The sequence below is a fragment of the Onychostruthus taczanowskii genome, unplaced genomic scaffold (assembly GCF_017590055.1).
Source record: "Onychostruthus taczanowskii isolate IOZ18803 unplaced genomic scaffold, ASM1759005v1 scaffold21, whole genome shotgun sequence".
NCBI lineage: Eukaryota > Metazoa > Chordata > Aves > Passeriformes > Passeridae > Onychostruthus > Onychostruthus taczanowskii.
This window is the reverse complement of record NW_024499351.1, coordinates 676689-699237: the sequence shown is the minus strand read 5'-3', so window position 1 is coordinate 699237 and position 22549 is coordinate 676689. Positions and strand designations below refer to the sequence as shown.

At 44.3% G+C, this 22549-nt stretch overlaps 2 protein-coding genes across 16 annotated transcripts in view; both read left to right on the top strand.

Annotated features, from left to right (window-relative positions):
- The window catches only part of GPCPD1 (glycerophosphocholine phosphodiesterase 1), a 43065-nt gene extending 32399 nt beyond the window's left edge, over positions 1-10666 (top strand). For 9 of the 12 annotated variants that reach the window (XM_041404293.1, XM_041404294.1, XM_041404296.1 and 6 more), the window contains 5 exons: positions 210-275; positions 1116-1252; positions 2045-2180; positions 2497-2657; positions 9011-10666. In XM_041404293.1, coding sequence (XP_041260227.1) covers positions 210-275; positions 1116-1252; positions 2045-2180; positions 2497-2657; positions 9011-9215 — 705 coding nt within the window. In that variant the 3' untranslated portion in view covers positions 9216-10666. Of the gene's footprint in view, positions 1-209; positions 276-1115; positions 1253-2044; positions 2181-2496; positions 2658-4600; positions 4665-5400; positions 5504-7527; positions 7583-9010 lie in introns of those variants that run through there. The other 3 variants (XR_005952645.1, XM_041404288.1, XM_041404287.1) reach the window with 3 other exon arrangements.
- Positions 10667-10801: 135 nt separating this feature from the next.
- MAL (mal, T cell differentiation protein) lies at positions 10802-20515 on the top strand. Of its 4 annotated transcripts, XM_041404299.1 has the most exons (4): positions 10802-15751; positions 19011-19181; positions 19319-19447; positions 19676-20515. In XM_041404299.1, the coding sequence occupies exons 1-4, from the start codon at positions 15665-15667 to the stop codon at positions 19748-19750; spliced, it is 462 nt and encodes a 153-aa protein (XP_041260233.1). In that variant the 5' UTR covers positions 10802-15664; the 3' UTR covers positions 19751-20515. The 4 variants fall into 4 exon arrangements, with proteins under 4 accessions (XP_041260233.1, XP_041260234.1, XP_041260235.1 ...); XM_041404300.1 differs by lacking the exon at positions 19319-19447 and having other exon boundaries at positions 15459-15751; XM_041404298.1 differs by having other exon boundaries at positions 15609-19181.
- Positions 20516-22549: the final 2034 nt, after the last annotated feature.

Here is a 22549-nt window from a genome sequence, read left to right as displayed (position 1 = left end):
TTTATGTATTCATTAAGTTTAAACTGGAGTAGAAAAGGGTGTATATGTGTGTTGTATAAAATGTTAAAAACCTAGGGTTTTGAATTTTAGTGTTAGACACCATTATTAGCATTAAACTCCAATGTATTCTCCAAACAATTACCTTCACAGTGCTCTCTTGTGGGGTCCTCCTTTGCTGTGGGGTCACTTCATGGTAAAATTTTTTTTAGGTCCTGGAGTCTGTTCCTAAAGATGTTGGGTTCAACATAGAAATAAAATGGATCTCCCAGCAAAGGGTAAGTAAACATACATGTGATTTACTTTGTTTGTTTGACATTCTTATGCCTAAAGCTTGTAATTTGATGTGACAATTTATGAGCTGCAAAGGCATAATTTTTGTGGGGGTTTGTGCCTTTTTAAAAAAAATACTGCATTATTTTTAAACTGGGAGTATAGGAGCACCACTCCAACAAATGAGCAGTTTTATTCTTAGAATGATAAAATTTATGGGATTGAGTTCAGACTGCTTTTGGCAGGAGATTCTTTTTAAAGTCAACAGATCACAACAGGGCAGGCAGGAAAGTGCCAAGAAATTCAGCCTCTCCTGGCCCTGTGCAGGAGCAGCTACAACATGGTGCAGTAATGCAAGCAGCTGCTTCCTTCTAGGCAGCAGGGCTGCAGATTCAGCTGGATTGTGCAGCACCCAGTCCAGAGGGAAATGGTTGTAAAGGCTGGGATTGGAAGCCTGGAGTGGGGGAAGGAGGCTAAGGAGAGTGGTAGGTGGAAGTCAGTATGCTAGAAATAACAACAGAGAGTAGCTGCTGTAATTATGCTCTTCAGGGAATTTCTTTGTGTTTTTGTAGCTGTAATAGGCATGCCTAGGAATGCATTCCTTGGATGGGGAGACAGGGAGCTTTTCAGTGAATTTCATTGCTGTGAGAATTCAGCTGCACCTCTCAGGCTGTCAGTCCTGGAGAGCTGGAAGCAGCACTGAACAGACTGAAGGATTGATTCTGCATTCAAACTGGCCAGCCCAGTTCTGACTTTGCTCAGGTTGATTGAGAGACTATTGCTGGTTAAAATAATTTTAGTAAGCATTAATTTAAGTGACTCAAACTTGTGCTTTCTTTTTGCAGGATGGACAGTGGGATGGCAACTTGTCAACTTACTTTGATATGAACACTTTTCTAGATATTATTCTGAAAACTGTTTTGATGAATGCTGGAAAAAGAAGAATTGTGTTTTCTTCTTTTCATGCAGATATTTGTACAATGTAAGTTAAGATGAGAGAAATAATGTACTTTGTTTCTGAAATTTATTTTTATTTGGTAAAATTTACTTTGTATTTAAAAATACACACCAGGAAATAAATAACAGGTGTTTTCCTTAGACATAAAGTTTGGATACAGTTCCCAAAATAGTTGGGAACTGAAGTGAGACCACTTTGCTATCTGGAATGAGCCTGAAAAATAAAAATAGGTGAACAAAGTCATAGCGGATATTTTTGTCAAGTGCCTTTCTGGATGCATCACTCTTGCTTAGCACAACAAAAAAGGTCAGGGTTTCTTCTGGTATCCCAAAGGCTTTTCCAGTCATACCTGGGGGTTGTGCAAGCCTAACTTAGGAACAAATCATCTTGTTACAGTATTCAGCTTGAAAAATGCATTAGTAAGGTTAGGGGCTGTGTATTAACCATGTTTATAAATTCCTGTCATGGATCTTCATGATCATCATGAATCTGTGCATTTCAGAAGAAAATTACAGAATTAAATGGCCTTTGGGGATTATATGTAAATATTGAGGATGTAAGGCTGAGTTCAACATCAAGTCTAGCTTCCCTTAACATGTGTGTTAATTTCCAGTAGTGGCAAAAGGACTCAGTTGAGCAGTTTGTCAGCACAGTTTGATGCTAAAGTTTGATGCAAGACCTTGCACCAGCTAGGAGCTAGAAGAGCATGCAGGAAAGAGAGGAATTCCCCTTGAAACAGTGAGATCAAATCTTTGTTGTTTTTTTTTTTTGGTTTTTTTTTTTCCATTTGTTACTTGTGGACTTTTTTCCTGGCAGGATCCGACATAAGCAAAACAAGTATCCTGTGTTATTTCTCACCCAAGGGGAATCTCAACTCTTCCCAGAGCTGATGGATCTCAGATGTCGCACAACTCCCATTGCCATTAACTTTGCACAGTTTGAAAACTTGCTGGTAAGCTGACAAGTTAAAATCAAACTGAATTATTACTGCTTGTTTTAAATCTATCATTTTTGGCACTAATGCTTTAAATTATAACTAACCTCACAAAAGAAATACACTAATATTGGGTAACTGCCAAAAAAAGTCCATTGTTTGAAATGGTTTTTAATACAATGTTTTAAAAATAGCACTGTAAATAAACTCTCTAATTCTATTAAATATTTTTATTATTATGGATGAAACAGTAAGGAGCTGCCAGTGTTAAAAGATTAAAAAAGCTGATGTAAATGTCTCAGAAACGTGGATTTTAATTGATTCTGTATTTCAGGGAATTAATGTGCATTCTGAAGACCTGCTGAGGAATCCATCATTTGTTACACGGGCCATATCCAAAGGCCTGGTTATCTTTTCATGGGGCGATGATGCAAATGACCCGGATAACAGGAAGAAGCTGAGAGAATATGGTGTTCATGGGTTAATATATGACAGGTACTTAGCTGTGGCTTTTTGAAAGAATAATCATAATCACCACCATCATCAAGCTTAGAAACTGTTGTAAATTGATTCTGGTGAAAGTTCATGTTGCTTCTTGGTTGACTGGGTGCACAAAGTACAAGGACCCCATAAACCTGGACCAAGAATAAGTCTGGCACCAGTTCCCACTCTTTCAGTTGTATCTCTGAAGCAAAATAACTTTTGTTTTCATATGTGTAATGTTTTCATATATGTAATTTGGTCCTTTAAAGAATCAGTGTATGGCATACACGTTTAAGATGCTGCTAATATTCATGATAGTAATTTTCAAGTTATATATGTGATGTAGTGAGGAAAATGTTATTGAATTGTTTGACTGGAAGTTTCAGTGTTCTACATGGAGCTGTGGAAATAGTTAACACAATATTCTCTTGTGTTTCAAAACTGTGAATTCGCATTTTCCTATTAAAATTAGCTTGGAGTGACTCCAGGGCAAACTACCAAATTAGTAATTTCAGAAAGTAGCTATTACATCCAAAAATTCAGGTAGAAACATCAGAATACTGTGTTAAATATTTTAACAAAAGTGTTGTTGTGTTATTTGGTTGCTTACAACAACCCAAAGTTTTAGGTCTTTTGTCTTTGAAGATGAGAAATTCATCAATATGAGATGAAGTTTAATTTGAAAAGCTGTATTAAACTAGAATTTCCAATAGATAAGAAAGTATTTGGGAAAGCATTAAGCGTAACTGAAGTTTCAAATTACAGAAGGCTTTCAAACCTTCTGCTTTAGCAACAGTATTGCTTTGTATATTGTTTTACCTAAAAAAAAAAACCAAAAAAAAAACAATACAGAGGAAAGGGGGATCAATAATTGTCAAAGGCTCTGTTTTATGAAGTGAAAATGGAGAGCCAATTTAATCACCTCTAGGGGCAAGAAATCAAATATGTTTGCTCCTAGGGTTCTAGGCTCTCAGTGTAAAAATAGTTAACTCTTTTCAATCTGTTGTTGACTGCTGAGTCTCCTTTCAAGGTGGTGGGTCCAATGCTTCTCAGGTTTGCCAGAGGTGCCACTTCTTGTGCTGTGCAGAATGTCTCCCATTCACTGGCAGTAAAAAAAGGAATAACTAGGTTTTTGCACTGGGGATCAGCTTCAGACGGAAGACATGGACACATAAGTCCTCTTTCCTGCTGCAGCAGTGCTGTGTGCTGCACCTCTGCTACAGCTCAGGATTGGGGCCCCCTTTAGTCACTGAAAAATACCTCTGGACTAGAATGCAGGCGAAAGAATCCTCTAACTATGTAATGTGCAGTCATAGGGTAATGAAAATTTATTCTGTGGTATGCATAAGCTAAAGTGATACATTACTGGTGGGGTGTTTTAATCAAACACCACTGCATAAAGCATTTGTGAAATGTCTCTTCATCTCATGTCTACTAATCCAGTCTTTCAGAGTTGTTAACTACTCCTTGTGCAATAGATACTCACTACTGTGGTAAAACAGTAAAGCAGGGCACAGCCTAATTTCTGATTTAATGTTGCTTTTATTGCTTTAGATACTCCATGCTACTTAAATGTGGCATTTGTGTTGAGGCTGCAAGTCAGCTACTCAAGTCACCTTATGTGTCCTGTTGTACTGTTTGGTGTGTTTTAAGTTGTAGTAGGACAGTAGAACACCTTTTATCTCTCTTTCTGATAACCAGCCAATTCATGTGAAGGCTGAATTCCCTTGTGGATTTAACTGAACAAAAATTTCTGAGCCTTCCTTCGCTGTTTAGATGATCTGGATTCTTGACAGTGTTCATCTCTCCTCTCGCTGCTGCCTCCTCTGTCACTTCCACTCCAACATCTTCCCATTTTTTGGAGAGGAGCCCCAAAATTAGTATTAACTCCAAAGCTGTTATTGCAGGCTTGTTAAGTGTAATTTCTAAATGTAATTTCCCTTTTTTTTCTGTAGGCCAAAACAAACAATGGGATGTCCCTTTGCAATTCTTAATTACTTTTCAAGTTTTACTAATTGTGTGAGTAAAATTAAATTCACTCTTAATGCAGGTTAGGGATAGGACAGTTTCTGAAAGTTGCATCAGATGTCTCAAGGTGGGCATTTTGAAATGCAGGTGGTACCTGCAAGTCCTGGAATGTAAGGATGTAAAAGCTGGCAGCAAACATTTCCACTCACAGCTGGAGCTGCTGGGTAAAGAGCCAGACTTTCAGATCACTTGAGACTTGAAGTTGTTATTTAGAGATTAAATAGGTATGGTGTCATCATCCATATCCTGTGCTGTTTGGAATTTAGAAATAAATTTAAAACTAAATTTAAAAAGCAGGACTCAAGAGAGAGGTATTTACATGACTGTTCCAAGGTCTAAGTGATAAGTAGGGACTGCAATAATCTGTTTTAGTGTAAAGCCAGTTCATGCTGTTGTTGTGTCTTCAAATTCCAGAATATTTCCAGGGCTGAATTAAGATGGTGCTTCTTCCATTTCTGTGTTTTTGTTCTCTGGATTTATGGCCGAGTCCAGATACTTATCAAATATGGTATTTTGTTTTGCTGTTTACTAGGCCTTTACTTACACCATGTTATGTGCTAATTATCTGAATAATTTAGGAAGTGAGTAGAGGAATTTTAGTGAATTTTAGGTTGCTTGTATGTGGCCCTGAGTTACTGTGTGCAGTAGTTATTTCTGAGATTATGAACTGTGTGCATAGAGATATTTTTGTAAGCTATTTTTTTCCGAACTTTAATCATCCATGTAGAATTGACCAAAACACTGTAGCCAGTTGTGAAGATGGCAGAAAAACTGTGTCCTGAATACCAAAAGTTGGTGATACCAAGCACTGGGCAAAAAAAAAAATGCAGGTAGGGGGTCTGGCTTTGCTTTGCATGGAGAAAAACTGCAAGACTAAATCTGGGAAGCTTACAAATGCCAAAAATATTAAAAGGCTGATCTCACTGGGGCAGAGGAAAGAACACAAAGGTACTCCCTCCCCCCATCCAGGCCTTTCTCCACTTGGGCTGCAAATTATCACAAACACCCAAAGTCATTAATTCAAACAGATGTTCTGGGATGCTGGGGTGGTGTTCTCCTGTTTTCCTATGTTCAACTACCATTCATCTCAGGGTTTAACCAAATTATTTTAATTAAAAGGGCAGCCTCTACAGAAAGGTGCCATGTCTGCCTTCAGGCTTTTATTTGGGCTCTTAAACAAGAAAATGCTTTATGTGCATGATTGGGTATCTTCTGTCTGCACAGAAATCACATCCTTAAAATACTTTATTAGTCTGATGTCTCAGTTTTAATTAAAGAAGAAATTTCAACCTATTGTGAAATTCACTGGCTTGGTTAAAACGCTGATTTTTAAAGCAGGATTTCTGAGGTGATTTATCTGGCATTTTTCTCCTGGATAGGCTTTGGAGACAGTCCAGAAAATATTTCTGTATTTGAAGATACTTAACTCAGTAAGAACAATGCAGCCTTGTGTTTTTACACCTGCTGGCTGTACATTGAATACCAATGTGGAGAGGGGGTGGGTGCTAGCTTACACTTGCATCATCTTTTCTCATTCACTTTACATGATCTGAATTTTGTTTGTTGAATAATACACAGAACTGCATAAAAATACTAAATCACTATTTCCTAAACATGGATGCTGAGAGCTTTTCCATGAGAGCTTTGTTCAAATACTTCAGTTCCTTGGGCTGCATGTTGCATTTGCAGGCAAAAGCTGTGCTTGACTGGTATTAGTAGCTTCCCAACATTTACACAAATTTAGCTGGCAATCAAATCAAAAGCATTTTAAACACTTCTCAAAAGCACAAGACTGCTGAAATCTGGGCTGCCCTGTTTGCCTGAAACTGCATGTTACTTAAATAACAGCATGGATATGTGGAGGAAGTGTAGTATGAGTTGATTTATAATCTACTCAGTGACTGAATTAAGATGTTGTGCAATGACAGTTTAAGTCTTCCCTGTTTTGTGAATTGCAAAGTAAACCTGGAAGTTTTTCTCGAGATCTAAAGAAAAGTGAAAAGCTTTAATCAAAAGCTTCAGAAAATCTTTTAAGCATGAAAACAGTATTTCCGTGGTGCTGCCTCTTGTCTTGTATATGTTGTCAGAGGTTGCAAAATACCTTTCAAGAGCCAAACATGTCAGTTTTACACCCACTGCGGAGCCCTGCAGCATCCTGCAAGTCTTTTGTAGAAGGTGCTTACTTTAAAAAGTAATGTTTAAAGGACTTCTCAGTCTCCTGCAGGGCTTGCTTGTTAGCAGGAGGTTGGATGGAGAAACTTCGGTGGGTAGTTGTTTACAAATTATTGTCCTGTTGAAGAATGGAGGATAGGGAGATTAGTTTATTCCTTATCTTTACAGTGGTGTTGGAAATAATTAGAGAAGCCCTGGAGCTCTGTTGCTGCAAGCTAGTGGTGTGTTTTTGTGGACCCAGCATGTTTGGGTCCACAAAAGTACACCACTAGTTTGCACAAAAAGTAGGGTCAAGAAATTCTGAATTTTTGCTTTGAGTTGTCTTCTCTGCCTTTGGTTTAAAAGAAACCAGATACCCACATTGGAGTGGACTGGCTCTAGTGGACAGCTTGAAAGGAGCTTGGAGGGTTGAATTCATCCAGACTCTCAATTGAAAAGAATTTAGAATGGAGCAGGAATTAAAGAGTTTATATTTGTTGTAGTAAAGAACTAGTAATAAAATACTTGCCAGAAGCTGCTTAGAAACATGCTTAGCCATGTTCTAGGAACAGGGGGCTTAGAAGAACCATTCTTTTGCTGTTCTAGAATCTAACTGATGGGAAAGACTTCAGATTCATAGTTTCTAACATGTGTTTTAAATAGAATACTATCCTCAAGTTTGTGTTCTGTCTGGAATTCACAGGGAATTCATAAGGTGTCAGCTGACTCAACTGAAGAAAGCACAGGAAGGAAGGAAGGTAGAGCTGTTATTTTGCAGAAAGCTTCCATTGGGCAAATTTGGGTCATATCTTAGGCCTGTATTGGATTACAAATGGTGTGCAAGTAATTCAAATGCTATGCCTTCTGTTTGGATTTCATCAAACTGGACAGCATCTGTCCTCACTTCTAGGAGTTCCTTCACAGAAATTGTCCTTGACCTTGCTGTGATCCATATCAATATTTCCTGTGGAAGTGTTTCCTCACTTGAATGCCATTATTGTACCCATCTTTGAGCTGCATGTTGGTTTTGGTGTCTTGGAGTTGCCAGCAGTCCACAAGTTGTATTTTCAGGGTAAAAGGGCACCTTGCACTCTCTCACTTGAGCACTACATTGTTTTGTTAGTGCCATTGGTTCCTTTTGGGCATAACTTGAAAATGTGTGAGAGATAAAGGATGATGAAATAAAAGCAAACTGCTTTCTTGAAGGAATCCTAGTGAAGTATGATCATTCTTAAAGACTAAGACAGAAGCCATGGTAACTTCTTGCAGAAGTTTTCATTTGAAGAAGAAAAACCTGAAGACCTGCAATACCTGGAACTGTGTATATGCAGCAACTAAAAATGAGAGCAGCTGGGTTCCAGGATTAAAATTTTGAATATAAACATGCTGATATTAAAAATGGATGTTGGGAAATCAGGGTATATCCTTGTTACAATATGTGTTGTACCAATGTTAGGTTACAGGAGCACCAATGCATTTTCTTTGTAATGAACTACACCAGAACAGTGTTGGAGTTGTGCTCAGTGCTTGCACTGTCACTCCAAGTGTGGTTTGGATTTGGACAATCTGGTATGATGCTGACACTTCAAATCTGCAGCTTTGTTTACATGTGTGAAAACAAGAAAGTGAAAAGAAGACAGACTGTTTAATCTGCATTAGGTGTGCAGAGAGGTCACATTTTCTATTTTTCACTCTTCACTTAATATTGTGGTAATGATGGTAATTTAAAAAAGAAAAAATTCTGAACTGGGGGAGATTAAATACTTCTTGAAACAGGAAGTGTACACTCAATGCAGTATTATGTGCAAGCAGTGTATTACAGTCTGTTCAAATAATCTCAGGGCTCTGAAATTTCTTGTGCTTTGAGCTTGGAAGCCTGGAACACTGCTCTTGTGTCACTGCTTTGTGCCACCTGTAAAGTCACATTTGTCAGGAGATTAAGTGAGTGTATGCCAGCAGGTTTTTAGTTCATATCCAGTGAAACACTAACCAGTCTGTGTAAAGGGAATACCATTTTATATTGTGAGATAAGCAGCAAAAATTAGGGTACTAACCCCAAACAAACTGACTTTGGGACCTAATTTTGCTCTGTTAAGGAAAAAAACCCAGGTGCTTCATCTGGTGTGCATTTCTGTGGGCTGCTAGTTTATACTGATCAGTGTTTTTTTCTTTTCTCATTCATTCAGGATATACGACACAAATCCTGAACAACCAAATGTATTCCAGGTGGAGCAGCTGGAACGTCTCAAGAAGGAGCTGCCGGAGTTGAAAAGCTGTTTGTCCCCCTCAGTTAGCCACTTCACACCCATAGCTCCATGTAAATGCCATCATTGTTACCTGGAAGAGAAGGCTGTAGATAACTTGAAGAGTGTTCAGATGCAGAAGGACTAATTGTAGGCAGAATGCTGTTTTGTATCTATAGAATTTTCACCATTGGAATAGTTCTGTCTATGCTTTTAGGTTGGTTTGGTTTAATTTTAAGTCTTCAAATAGCAATAACTGTGTTCCTCCTTCCTGACAGTACTGAGTGAAATTTCAAACAACGTTAAAATATTCAGCCAGTAACAGTTATTGTTCCAAATTACATGTACAATTTTAACTTTTTCCTCACATCCTATCAAGTCTTGAAAAAGAAAATTATTATTATATTATTTTGCTTTTTTAAAAACCAAAAATTAAGTAGTCTCAGTAGTGAGAGCTCAGAAGCTAAACTGTAGAGAAATTACAATAATCTGATATTGAATATGCTGAAAATTTGTTTTGATTTTGATTTTACTTACAGGCTGACAAGCTGTAGCATTTATCTGACAGCAGGAAATTGAGTGGTTTTAAGATACATATAAATAGATCTGGCCTATAAAAAGATCTGAACAAATTGGTACCTCATGTATATGTATTTGCACTGGTAGATCCACCTGTACAAAGCTTTGTGCCATTTTAAAATATTTTATTTTTTAGCAAACTGCAGCTCCTTTTCCCCCATTTCATTGGACATTGAGGCTGCTGCCTTTGTTTCCTCAGCCCCCAGTTCAGGGGCACAGCAATCAGGGGGGAAGCACGAGTACAGGTTTTTCATTAATCACACACACGCCTGCTAAACTTTAAAAATGTTGCTAATAATCATGACAGAATTTACAGAAACATCTTCAGTGGTCGAGAATCTTTTTTGCACAGTAACCTTAATGAAGAGTATGTACCCTGCACAAACTCTACAAAATGCATGCTTTATCTATTAAGCATGAATTTTAGGTGTTTGCTGAGGTCCTTGCATCTTTATGGTGCTAGTTATGTGTGAAGGGTGCAAGGACCAACTCAACAACTTAATCTCCTTTGCCTGAGAAACCACAAGCCTGTTATTCACAAACATTTGGAGAAGAGGCTATACCATACGTGGTATGTATGTATACCATATGTGGTTTGTCTTACTTACTTATAATGCAAGCTACTGGCTTTTGTATTTTGCAAAATTTTTGGCTTTTACCATGGAGCAAGAATCACAAGTGTACTGGATTCAGATAATCAGTATTCTGTTGGCTGGTATCTATCCTGTGTAATTTATTACAAATTCATAGTTTAGAGTTCTTAGTAGATAAGTATGCATGTCCCTTCTCCTCCTGATGTTGCAGGTCATGCCAACACAACAGCTGTAACTTTCTACTGAAATGTTAATGTATAATAAGAATGGAAAATATTTATTTTTTTTCTCTTGTAAATCGACAATGAAAACAATAGTATGTACTATATTCTTTATATACAGTCATTGCTACATATAGAACTGATTGTACAAAGAGCAAAGCCATTGCAAATAAGTGCTTGAGCCTGCACTGCTGAGCAGTTTGAAACAGCTTGTTTTGACTTGTGCATTTTAGTATTTAAAATTTGTTTGTCCTGCACAAACAGCACAATAGTATTAGGTATCTGGAAGCCTTCTTTTATTAAAAAAAAAAAAACAAAAAACAAACAAATGAAAGTTACCATGGAGCAAGAATCACAAGTGTACTGGATTCAGATAATCAGTATTCTGTTGGCTGGTATCTATCCTGTGTAATTTATTACAAATTCATAGTTTAGAGTTCTTAGTAGATAAGTATGCATGTCCCTTCTCCTCCTGATGTTGCAGGTCATGCCAACACAACAGCTGTAACTTTCTACTGAAATGTTAATGTATAATAAGAATGGAAAATATTTATTTTTTTTCTCTTGTAAATCGACAATGAAAACAATAGTATGTACTATATTCTTTATATACAGTCATTGCTACATATAGAACTGATTGTACAAAGAGCAAAGCCATTGCAAATAAGTGCTTGAGCCTGCACTGCTGAGCAGTTTGAAACAGCTTGTTTTGACTTGTGCATTTTAGTATTTAAAATTTGTTTGTCCTGCACAAACAGCACAATAGTATTAGGTATCTGGAAGCCTTCTTTTATTAAAAAAAAAAAAACAAAAAAACAAACAAATGAAAGCGCAAAACAACCCTAAACCAAAACTGGAAGTGTGTGAGCTGTGTTTTTCAAAAGGGGAGGGGGCACTGAACCAGAATCTTGGCATCAGGAACCTGTGGCTGTTACTTGATATATTCCTCATGATGTGATAAATTCTTTAATTTCTTTTCTTAATTTTTTTTCTCATTTGTGTACCCTGTGGGGTCCTCTTGACAGGTCTTGAGGGCTTTGCCAGCTGTTGCTCAGCTCCTAGCAGAGTTTGTGTCACGGCGTGTGAAAGCTGGGCAGCACATCCTCAGAGATGCTGAGACACCTCTTCTGTGCAAAGGGGGTTTAAAAGCTGTGCCTGCTCAGACTAGTCCTGGTGAGATGCTCAGGCACCCTTAAAATCTTGTTTCCCAGCCTTCAGTGCTCAGGGAATAGCACTTGCCAGTTCTCTTTGAGGGGAGTGGGGGTGGAAATAAATCCACCCACTGTGCTGACTTTACAGGACAGTTTTGAGCAGTGTTAGTATTGGTGTTTTCTTGCTGACTCCTTTGCTTCTGAGTAAATTGTATCAGCAGCTTCCTCCAAACCTGAGGAGCTTCAACAGCACTCCTGCTGTGCCAGTTCTTGGAGCTGAGCTCACAGCTTGGGCACGCTGAGCTGCTGTCACTCAGCCACTGGCATTGCAGAAGGGATAGAAGGAACCAGAGAGCAGGAATTTGGGATCTGGCAGGGGAAAGTGCCCCCTCCTGCTCTGGAGTGCTTGTTGGAAACCAGTGTGGGCCAGGGCAGAGATGGCTTTGCTCCAGCCAAGGGACTGCTGCAGAATTTTAACCCAGAGATGTGGGAGCTGTAGTAGGGGAGACAGAATTTCTCTCTTGATTTTGGAACATTTCCTTCTGCCCCACCCAAAAACTGGGCTCTACAGCTGTAGGATTGGTTGCTGAATGACACTCCCACACCATGCCTGTACTTGTGTGTGTGTATATATATATATATTTATATATATATGTAGCTGGACAGTGTGGGAGCTGGTCATGACAGAGCTGGTGTGTTATGATACACAGTTAGCTGCTACATCCAAAATGTCTCCTAATAACTGGGCCTTCACGTATTTTCAGTCACACAGATCTTGTACCTTAACTGTAAACATGCAGCAAAAGTCTTGGTCACAACAGCTGCCAGCTGAGGAAACACTTGCTGACCCCACATTTGTCTCACACCTCTGGAATTGCACCCCACATCCTGGAGTTTTGCACTTTCCTTCTCAGCTGCATCCATCATATCAATCTCCCAGAGCCCAGCTTTGAAGTTTGAAACAGCCAGCAACTGCTTCCATGCTGTTCCTGGGGACAAAACCCAGCCCTGGCCTTCCCCTTCAACTTGCAGCCTGTAAACTGCACCACGTGCAGGTCTTTGCTCTTTCTTTTCACTGTGTGTGCCCTCAGATTATCTCACAGAATCTATGTCCAAAATTGAAAAAACTCTAGCAGCTGCTCCCTCAGAGAAGGTCCTGGAAGAAAGAGCCAGTGCTGGACTACACCTTTCTTCTGTAACTTATAAACTGCACTGAGGTGATTCACTTTCCCTTCTTCAGTATCCAAACCTGAAGCCCTCCCCTACTTGCTCCCACTAAAGGTGCCAGGACAAAAAAGATGTTGGCTTTTACCTTCCCACTGTCACCATTCAGCACTCCACCCTCTATTCCTGTGCACTTCCTAGCCAATTAAATGTCCTGTGATGCTGCCTCAGAAACCCAAAGGGCACATCTGAAGCCAAAAGTGTCTAGACTGTACTGGCAAAATGTGCCAGGGCAAAAAGAAACACATTTATTTTGGAAGGCAAGCAGCTGTCCCTGGTGTTCCTGGTGCAGATAAGAGGCTCCCCAGGGGAGGTAAAGGCCAGCAGCTGCCTTTTTCACGGCACTTCCTGTGTGGGAGCAATCCCCTCCCAGGAGCCCTGCACCAAAATTTGAGTGCTGCTTCCAGTGTTGAATACATCCACCAGGGACTGCTCTAACACTGAAGTTCTCTCCAAGGAGCTGCTGCTGGTTTCTACCTCCCTGGGGCAGCATCTCCTGCACCACCAGCGACGGGGTGAGGTGCTTTCCTTAGCAGATAAAGACATCCTCATCCTCTTTCTGGAGCTCACCTCCAGTGTTTGGATACCAGCTCCAAAACTGTGTGTGTCCAGGAATCTCTTTCAGAGAAGCCTTTCCAGAACAGAAAACTCTGGTTTATACCTCCCTAGGGAACCCTGTAATGTCATCCTTTTCTTTCAGGTGGCCAGTAGCTGACAAGGATGAATAAATGTCTGCCTTATTTAAATTGACAATGATTAGATGAAAATATAAAAAGAGAAAAATGCAAAATGGCAAAACATCAATCTGATCAGAATTACTTACTGCACAGTAAAGCTGCTAATACAGTGCTCTAGGTATTGCACCAATAACAGAGCCAGCTTAATTACTCTCTAATAGGGGTTGATGTCACTCATCCATGTCACTGACCATGGGCAAGCCTCTCACTCAGCCTCCAGAGCTGTCCCTGAGGGGTGTTCCCACCCAAGGGAAGGATCTTCCTGCATCTCAAGGAGATATGCTGGGAAAACTGGGACTGATCTTTTGTAGTATGAAGAGGTTGATTGTCCTGCAAAGTTTAGATTCTGTGTTGTCCTCAGCAGAACATGTTTGAGTCAGATGTTACCAGCTCATTGGTTTCTGCTCAAAGCTTCCATCTCTCACTTCCCTACCAGGCTCTTCCACGTCCCTGTTGATGCCCACCTCAGCCAGAGGGGCACCCTCAGGAGGGGCCTCATTTGAAAGAGTTTGGTCAAGCTGTCTCAGCATTCTTCACCACTGAGCCCAGTGTTCTACTAAACCCCCTGGTTTTTAATCCATCACCAAAAACTTGTAAATAAGACAAAGAAGGGGTTCTTTAAAGCTGTCCCAGCCCTTCCAAATGGAACAGCTCTAGTGCCCCTGCCCCTCATAATGCAGTTGCTTGTTCCACACACCAGTCCTGTGGTCCCAGGAACAGGAGAGCTTCATCTCCATCCTTTACAGAGAGAGCGAGACCCCTCTGGAGCTATGTCTCTGTCTCCAGCTCCAATCCCTACATTCCCACTGCTTTCAGCTCTCCCTCTTGGCTGACTGGTTTCTAGGTTTGCCTCATATCCAAGTTTTCATCCATTACATGTGGCTGTGTCACCTTAGGGCAGATGGAATCTCACTGGAGAAGTGGGAAATCAGGTGGATGCATCAAAAACACTCTCCCACCTTTGAGTAAGTCATGAAGGTCTGCACGGACTCTGCATTTAAGTGAGAAAAGGCCTCCAGAAGAAAAAGAAAGATGGCATTATCTACTTAGATGTTTTTGCTTCAATAGACTGGAAATGGTAGAGTTCAAGGTCTGGGTAAGAGGCATCCATCCCACCCCTTCACTGCCCCACCAGCTTTGTGGTTCTGTGCTTGCTCTGCCATGTAACCCTGCCCCTCACTTAATCTGCTTATTAAAAGCATTTCCCCAGTTTTTCCAATGTTGCAGCCTCTTCCACTCATTTGCCCCACTGCTTTCTCCAAGGGACAGGTTTTATCCTGCCTTCCTTTCTCAAAGAAAGTCCTTTCTTTGCACTTTTTGGCCTCAGCTTCTGGAGTTCTGTGGTTTTTGCTGTGTGCCCAAGTGTGTTAAAAAGGAGTAAATATTCCATATGAAGAAGAGGGGGAATAACTTGCTCCCATGGACTACAGACAAAAAGATAAAATTTAAAAAGAGAAACTGCCTGGGAAGCCTCATCATTTTAGGTCATTTTTGTTACCTTGGCATTTCCAATCTCCTTCAGAGATGATGGCGGTGGCTTGCCCTGCAGTTTGATTGCCCTCATCCCTGGGTGTCTGTGGACCATTTCTAGGCCCCGCTGCTTGCCCCGTGTCACATCCTGGCCTGCCTTGGCCACCAGCCACCCTCGTGTCCTCTGCCGTGACCACCTCAGGGGTGCGGGGCCAGGCTGGCTCGCTGTGCAAAGCAAAGGGGACTCCAGGCTGTCCAGGTGGATGGACACGGGTGTCCCCTGCTGCCCTCAGCTGTCACCCCAGTGCCACTCGGCCCTGCCCGGGGACCTGCCATGCGGGGACAGCCGAACTCTGCTCCCAGCGCCCCGGGGCTGCCCCTGCATCTCCGAACGCCTCCCATGTGACTGCAGGTCACAGGGCTTGGCCACACCTGTGCCACTCACAGCTATCTTCATCTGTCAGCAGGAAGCAGGGAGGAAAGGAACCAGAGCAGGAAGGGGAGAAAAGAGGAAGAAACGAGAGCGGGAAGGGCAGGAAAGGAGGGAGAGGGAGAGAGAGGTAAGGAGGCTGCATTCAGCAGTGAGGAGCAGAGCGGACAAGCACCGTGCCAGAGGCTTCCAATGTCCTCCTCAACTTCCACCAGCACTTTGCCCAGCGGCCTGGCCGTCCTGACCACCTTCCCAGATGTGCTCTTCATCCCCGAAATCGTGAGTGCTGGCTTGTCCCTGGGGGAGGGCCGTGGCTGCTGGCTGGGCACTCAGCACGGGTCATGCTGCAGGTGTCCGGGGGTGACACTTGTCCCCAGACACACGGCTCGGGGTCCCTGAGCCACAAGGGGCTGGAGGACATCTCATCCTCGGAGAAAACCACGGGCTCTGAAGCTCTCCTTTAATCTGCAGTGGGATTTTCTGGAGCCTTTGAAAAAGGTTTTGATTTCCTGCCTGCAAAACCAGCAGGGGTTGCCGGTGGGTTTAAGCAGGTTGCCAGACGGGGGTGGTTGATTACCTGGCAGTATTTTAGCGGATAGCACAGGCAGAGGATGAGCTGCTGGCTTGGAGCAGGGTTTTAGGGCGAGCCGAGGGAATTGTGTGCAGCGGCCGGGGCCGCGCTGCTCCATCGCGGCATTCCCGAGCCGCAGGTGCGGAGCTGCCGACCCTGGGCGTGTGGGTGAGCGAGAGGTGAGCAAAGGGTGAGCAAACACCTCGTAATTTCTTTCCGCATTGTCACTTCACTGAGCAGGAGGAGATCACAATCTTTAGTGGCTTTGGCGCACGTGGTGGAAAGTGTTCGCTCCCAGATTAGGTTATGAGATAAAAAGTCTCAGCTTGAACTCTTCCCCCTGTCCTCTGCCCCACTCTTGGAAAGAGCTCCTCTCACAAGAGCTGGGGAGGCTTTTTTCCAAATTCCCAGCGCTTTGGTCCTGCGTTGAAAGCTCTGGCTGGGTATTGTAGGATGGCATTCAGATTATTCCCTGCTAAAAACTTCAGCTTTGCCATCCGGCACCAAATCCTTTCCTGTCACCCAGCTTGGTCTGCACTCCTGGGATTTGCAGCGTTTCCTTTGTTCTCCTGGTGATAACACCGTAGCAAAGAGGATGTAGGAAAGGCTTTGCTTCAGCCGCTCCACTGCGCTCTGCAGACCTGGTCTCTGCCCGAGAGCAGTGCCAGGTGTCCTGCAGCCGCAGGAAGGAGGATGCTGAGTGCCTGTGGAGGTTTTGGCTGGGCTGACATTGCCAGCCGCCCCTGCCACTGAGTCGTGTCAGTCCTGTTGGCCTCAGAGAGCTCATTCCCCTTGAACTGTTTGTTTGCAATCCCTGTCTCCAGGGGATTTGGCAGGGCAGCTTGCTGAAGTGAGCGCCCTGTCCTTTGGTTTGGGTAAGATCTGGAATTGTGCATCCCGAAGGCCCAGGAACCACCCAGGAAGGAGGAATGCTGCACGACTGGATTTCTCCATCTCCAGGCAGATTCTGGGCTGTGCTGCTGTGTGACCTCTGCTGTGTACAAAGGAGGCGGCTGCCTTGAATCAGAGGGATAGAGAGTTTCTCATTCCTTGGTGGAATCTCAGGTTGCCTACCATGGGCCAAGATAGTAACATAACAAAACAAAACAAAATTGGCATTTTAAATGCTAAGAGTGTTGTGAAATTTTCAGAAGATCCTGCCTGCAGCTCAGATGATTGCCACATTTGCATGGGCTCATCAAAAACTACCATTTTTAATCTCTAAGGCTCATTTTAATTATTGTAATCTATTTAATTTGAAGAACTTTCTGCACATATGGATACCCAGACCTATGTGGAAAACCTGAAACAAGCTGAAAGCAGATAAGTTTACTTTGTAAAAGCTGTTTAAAGGACGAAATTTTTTTCTTAGACTGCTGTCCACATCCTGCTGTGAGTTATTGAAAGCCTCTCAATCCTTTTTATGAATCTTTACCATAAAACCAAAGTCAATAATCAAACCACACCAAACCGACTTTTCTGAGTGGGTCAGCACAGCCTACAGGAAGGAGAGATGGTGAGGGGTAGGAAGTGAGCTGTGGTGCTTCTTCCCCAACCTCGCATCTCACCTTAATTTGTGCTTGATTTTAATGGAGCAGCCGTAACGCTTTTCCCCAGGATTTTTAGCTGCAACACACTCATTGTGTCAGCACATGGGTGATTAAAAGGACTGGATTAATGCTCAAGGCTTAGCCTTTGGCTGTTACAAGAGGGCCCAGAAGAGCAGCACTCTGGAAGACCCATTTTCACTCAGGTCTTTGCCACATCTCAACCGCATAATTGATGTAATGTGCCAATTTGCATAATGGCACCAACAAACTTTCCTACAACTGTGGGGTGACAAAAATGATGTAACATTTTCTGAGTTACCATAAATCAGAGACTTTCTTTCCACTTGCAAAATGATTGGAAGGAAATGGAAATGGAAATGGAAATGAGTATAAGCTGCCACTTGGATGCTGTCTGGGATATGCTGGCCATACAAGGATCAGAATGACCTTAGAGTCAGCAAGGCTGTCCTACCTCTGGACATTTGCCTGAATCCCAGAGTGGCTGGTGGTGAGGGATAGGTCCCCAGAACAGCACAGGTCCCCAGAGTGTGGGCTCAGCTGTGGAGCTCCTTATCACAGGATGCTGCACAGACTGAACTTTACACAGGTCCAGGGAGCAGCTGGGCTGATTTGTGGCACAGAACAGCTCCTGAGGGCATTTCAGTGCAAAGGCACCACTTGCACTCCAGGCATTCCACAACACTGAACATAATGCTCCCATCCTCTTGTGCAGGAGTCTGCTGGTGAAGGGATGGAGCCTAGACATGGCTGTGTACCACCAGGAAACCCATGGCAAACTCCCAAGGCTGGCTGAGAAGGTCCCACCTGCTCCCACACCAGCACCTGGGACCAGGCACAGCTCTGGTGTAGGCAATGAAGGGTGACCCAAAGAGCTGGAGCAGCAACACAAGCTTCCTTTCCCAAGCAGGAACTGGGGACCTCAGGCTCTTTTCCCCTCCCCAGGTTTGAGGGAGTCCAACCTCTCCTCAGCCTGTTCTCTCCTTTCAGAGCGATAGTTGCATGTGACCTTTGTGAGGGCAGGTGTCTGTGCTGCTCGTGCAGGTGAGCTGGGTTTGACATTGCTCCTGGCAGAGATCTGACACGCTGGGTGTGAAGCAAACACACCTCTCCTAAATCAGCCTCCCTGTTCACTAAAGCCAGCCCTCAGAGGGGTCTGAGCCAGCCTCCTAAGCACACTGGTGTAGGGAGGGTGTGAGTGGCAGTGGCACCAGTGAGGAATTTTTTTGGGTCAGGATCAGTGGCAGACTCCCAGCTGAATGCCCATTTTCGAGTGGAGGCTGGCAAGAACTCATGGGCTGCTGCCATGTGCAGTGCCAGAGGCGTGAGTGGCTTTTGGCTCTGCTCTGGACAAGCCACCTTGTCCCACGCTCACCCTGTCCCCCACTTTGACTTGCAGATCTTTGGGGGCCTTGTGTGGATCCTGGTGGCATCCTCGAAGGTCCCAGACCCCATGCTGCAGGGCTGGGTGATGTTTGTCTCTGTGTTCTGCTTCGTCATGTCCATCTCCCTCCTGTGCCTCTACCTCTGCGGGGCTCACGGCGGCGGCGGCAGCTGCTGGGTCACCTTGGTACGTGCCTGTGACAAACCCTGGCGTGGGTTTGTCACCAGCAGGGTGCTGCTGCTGCTCTCCAGACTGCAGCCCAGGGATGGTTGTAGGGGCAGTGTGACTCTCTCGGAGGTGACTGTGTGATCCTTGTTCCTTAGGATGTCATCTGCCACAGCACGGCAGCGCTGTTCTACCTCAGTGCCGCGGTGCTGGAAGCCTACATCACCTATTCCCTCAGCTTCTTCCTGCCCCTGGCACAGAAGTACAGGGAGAACATTGCTGCCGTGGTGAGTGCCTGGCAGGAGGGCAAGGAATGGCAGCAGGTGGCTCTGGGGTGGCCTCAAGTGCAAGTCTGTATTTGCACCAACAGTTTGGGCAGAGGGGAGAGAAACTGGTCGCTGTCTCAGCATGCACGGGTGTCCCCAGACATGTGGCACGTCACGAGGCGTGGGCTCAGTGCTGGAGTGGCACAGTGCCACAGAACACTGACGGGCTGGTGTGTTTTTCCATCCCAGGTATTTGCATTCGTGGCCACCCTGCTTTACGTGATCCACAAGGTGTTCTCGCTCCTGCGGTGGAAATCGTCCTGAGAGCCTGAACAACGCCAGGAACAACGTCTGCCATCTCCAGGCTGGGTTTGGGTTTTGGTTTTTAATGTATAGCCTAGAAACAAGCAGCTTTTTATGTGGGATCTTGGTGATGAAGACATGGAGCCTGCCAGAGAAAGGAATATCCTGGCACAATCTGTTTCCCTTCAATAGCTTACAGGCTGGGTACAGTTTGATTATATTGCCAAAAAAAAAAAAAAAAAAAAAAAAAAGCCATCCAGCTTTAAAAAAACATAATATAGTTGGGTTCAAAGGGCTAAAATATCCCTGGACTTCACCTTTATGTGTCCAGGATTGTTACTGCTATCATGGGAAAAGTGAACAAGCACCAAGAGGCACAAGTGTGAAACTGTGTCATTTTAATTGCTGTGTGCCCATTTAAGTGTGTTTCCCCTCCTAAAACTGCTGCACAAATTAATATTTTCATGCAGTTTCTGAAAATGCCTTCTCTGACTTGCAATGAGCAATGGGAATATTTACTTCAGCTCAGGAGCAATGTGGATCACTGCAGCTCCTGAAGGGTGCTGTTGAATGCTGAGGCACGCCGTAAGGTCAGGAATTACCACTGCCCTTGATCTCACCCCTACAAAGCACAGCCTGGAAGGGGCCCAGTGGGCTGTAGGAGAATTCCCTGGGTGATCAGAATCAAATCCTCAGCAAGCAGAAGCAATCAACTCCTGCACTTGGTGGATGGCTACTCTCTCACACACTGCCACGGTGTCTCTAATAAAGATGGGTTTGCTGTGATTTTGAGAATGGGTGAGTCCTTGCTGCTCTTTTTCCCTTTGCTGCACCCAGGCACAGCCCCAGGAGCTCTGCACCCTGACAGGGCAGTGCCACCACGGGGGCTGAGTGAGTGGCTGTGTGGAGCTCAATTGCCAGCTGGGGTTAAATCTCCACAAGCAATGAACTGAAATGGGATTTAGACTCAGGAAAGGATGTTTTCAACATGTTAGAGGTGCCTAAAAACAGTGGTGCTAAATTATCTCTTCCAGCTTGTGGGGCAAAGAATGCCTCCGTTTTAAGTCTGAAGTTCCTGGAATAACAATGAGGACTAGAGGACAAGAGGGAAATAAAAGTTGACTTGGAGGCTCCTCTGTTGCTTCATATCCGGGGAAACTTTTCACCTGTGACCATGGGTTTGGTTTGAAGCTTTTTAATTGCAAACTAAGGAAAACATTTGTGGAGATTTTCTCCTCCTGAAAACCAGCCTGACTTGTTTTGCTTGTGTTACTGTGACAACAGGGAACTGGTTGCAACAGAGGTGGAAAGAGAAATCCCTTTTCAGAGCAGGGAGGGAACTCAAAGCCACTCTGGACAATGGCACACGGCTCTGAAGCTCAACATCCACCTATTGAAACTGGTTCCATCATCCCATCATCATGGGGTGTGTGTGGGGGTGTTGGTGTCCAGGTTCTATTAACGCCCCTGAATGTGACAAGGGAACACAAAGATGCCTTTCTGCTTGGATGTGTTTACAAAGGCAGGGATCTGCAGCCCTACCCTGGGCCTTGGGATGAGCTGTCTCTGTTCCACCTGCACCCAGGTGTGCCCAGCACCCAGTGCTGCCTGTCCCCTCACATCCCTGTGCCTGTGCCTTGTGGCCAATCCCATTTACAGCCCATGGCCTGGCACAGCCCCAATCTCCTTCCTGCTTTGCTTTGCCCTTTGCTTTCCCCTTGCCCACCACACACCAGTTCACACCAGTCTGCACCAGTCCCCCTCCATGTCCTTCTGTCCCACCCTGTTTGCTCAGTGCCTCTCCCACAGCACCAGCCCAGCCTTGCTGGAATACAGCAGCAGGGAAAAGCAGCCAGGTGCTGCTGCCATGGCAGTCTCCAGCGGCTGGAAGGACACCAAGGGAGGCTCTGTGGCCCCAGTGTCACCTGGGCCCAGCTTTTGCCTGGGGGGGGGCTGGGCACATGGAAGAGACTTCCCCCCACCACTCACAGGAAATGGAGCTGGAACTTTGATACCCTCCTGGTGACCCCAAGTTCAACCCCAGGCAGCTGAGCAGGGGAAGGGGGGTCCCCACTTGGCACAGGGCTGCAGGGCCAGCATGGGACAGTGACACTGGGACATTGCTGCTGAACTGCAGCAATGTGCACCTTCCCTGCAAGGTGGGAAGAAGAGAAAATGACATGAAAGAGGCTCATCATGCCCAGCTTTCCTGTCACCTCAACACAGCCCCAAGGACTGCCATCCATGCCCTGGAAGCTGGGCAGCCCAAGGGACCTGTCTGGAAAACGGCACTCCCCCAGCACTTCCTGAAGGGAGAGATGCTGCCCAGAGCTCAGAGAATCTCCCACGACCTCCAGACCACGTGTGCAGCACATCTCTTCCCCACAGAGAGCCCTGAGGGCAGCACTGACCCCAGAATTTGCTGACACTCTGCTGGAAACATGGGGCATGATGGACACTAGTCTAGCAAGCCTTTTCCCTTGGGGACACTTCCATGGGGCCAATGGCATTCTGGCAGGGCTCCCCAGGATGCGGGATGGCTGGCCCTGCAGTTTGTTCATCACAGACATTGCAGTCCCTGCCTGCAGAGCTGCTCCCAGCCTGGCCCAAAATCCCACATTAATGGGGGATTAGTAACTAAATCCCACATCAAATGCCCTGTACTTGCTCAGGAATTCCCAGATCCCCCCAGACTGGTATCCCTCCATCGCTGCGATTCCCTTGCAGATGTAACTGGATGGAGCAGCCCATTTTAAAAGCCACAAATCGGGCTTTTTTTCAGGGCATTTACAAGTCCCATTCACACAGTTGAAACACTGG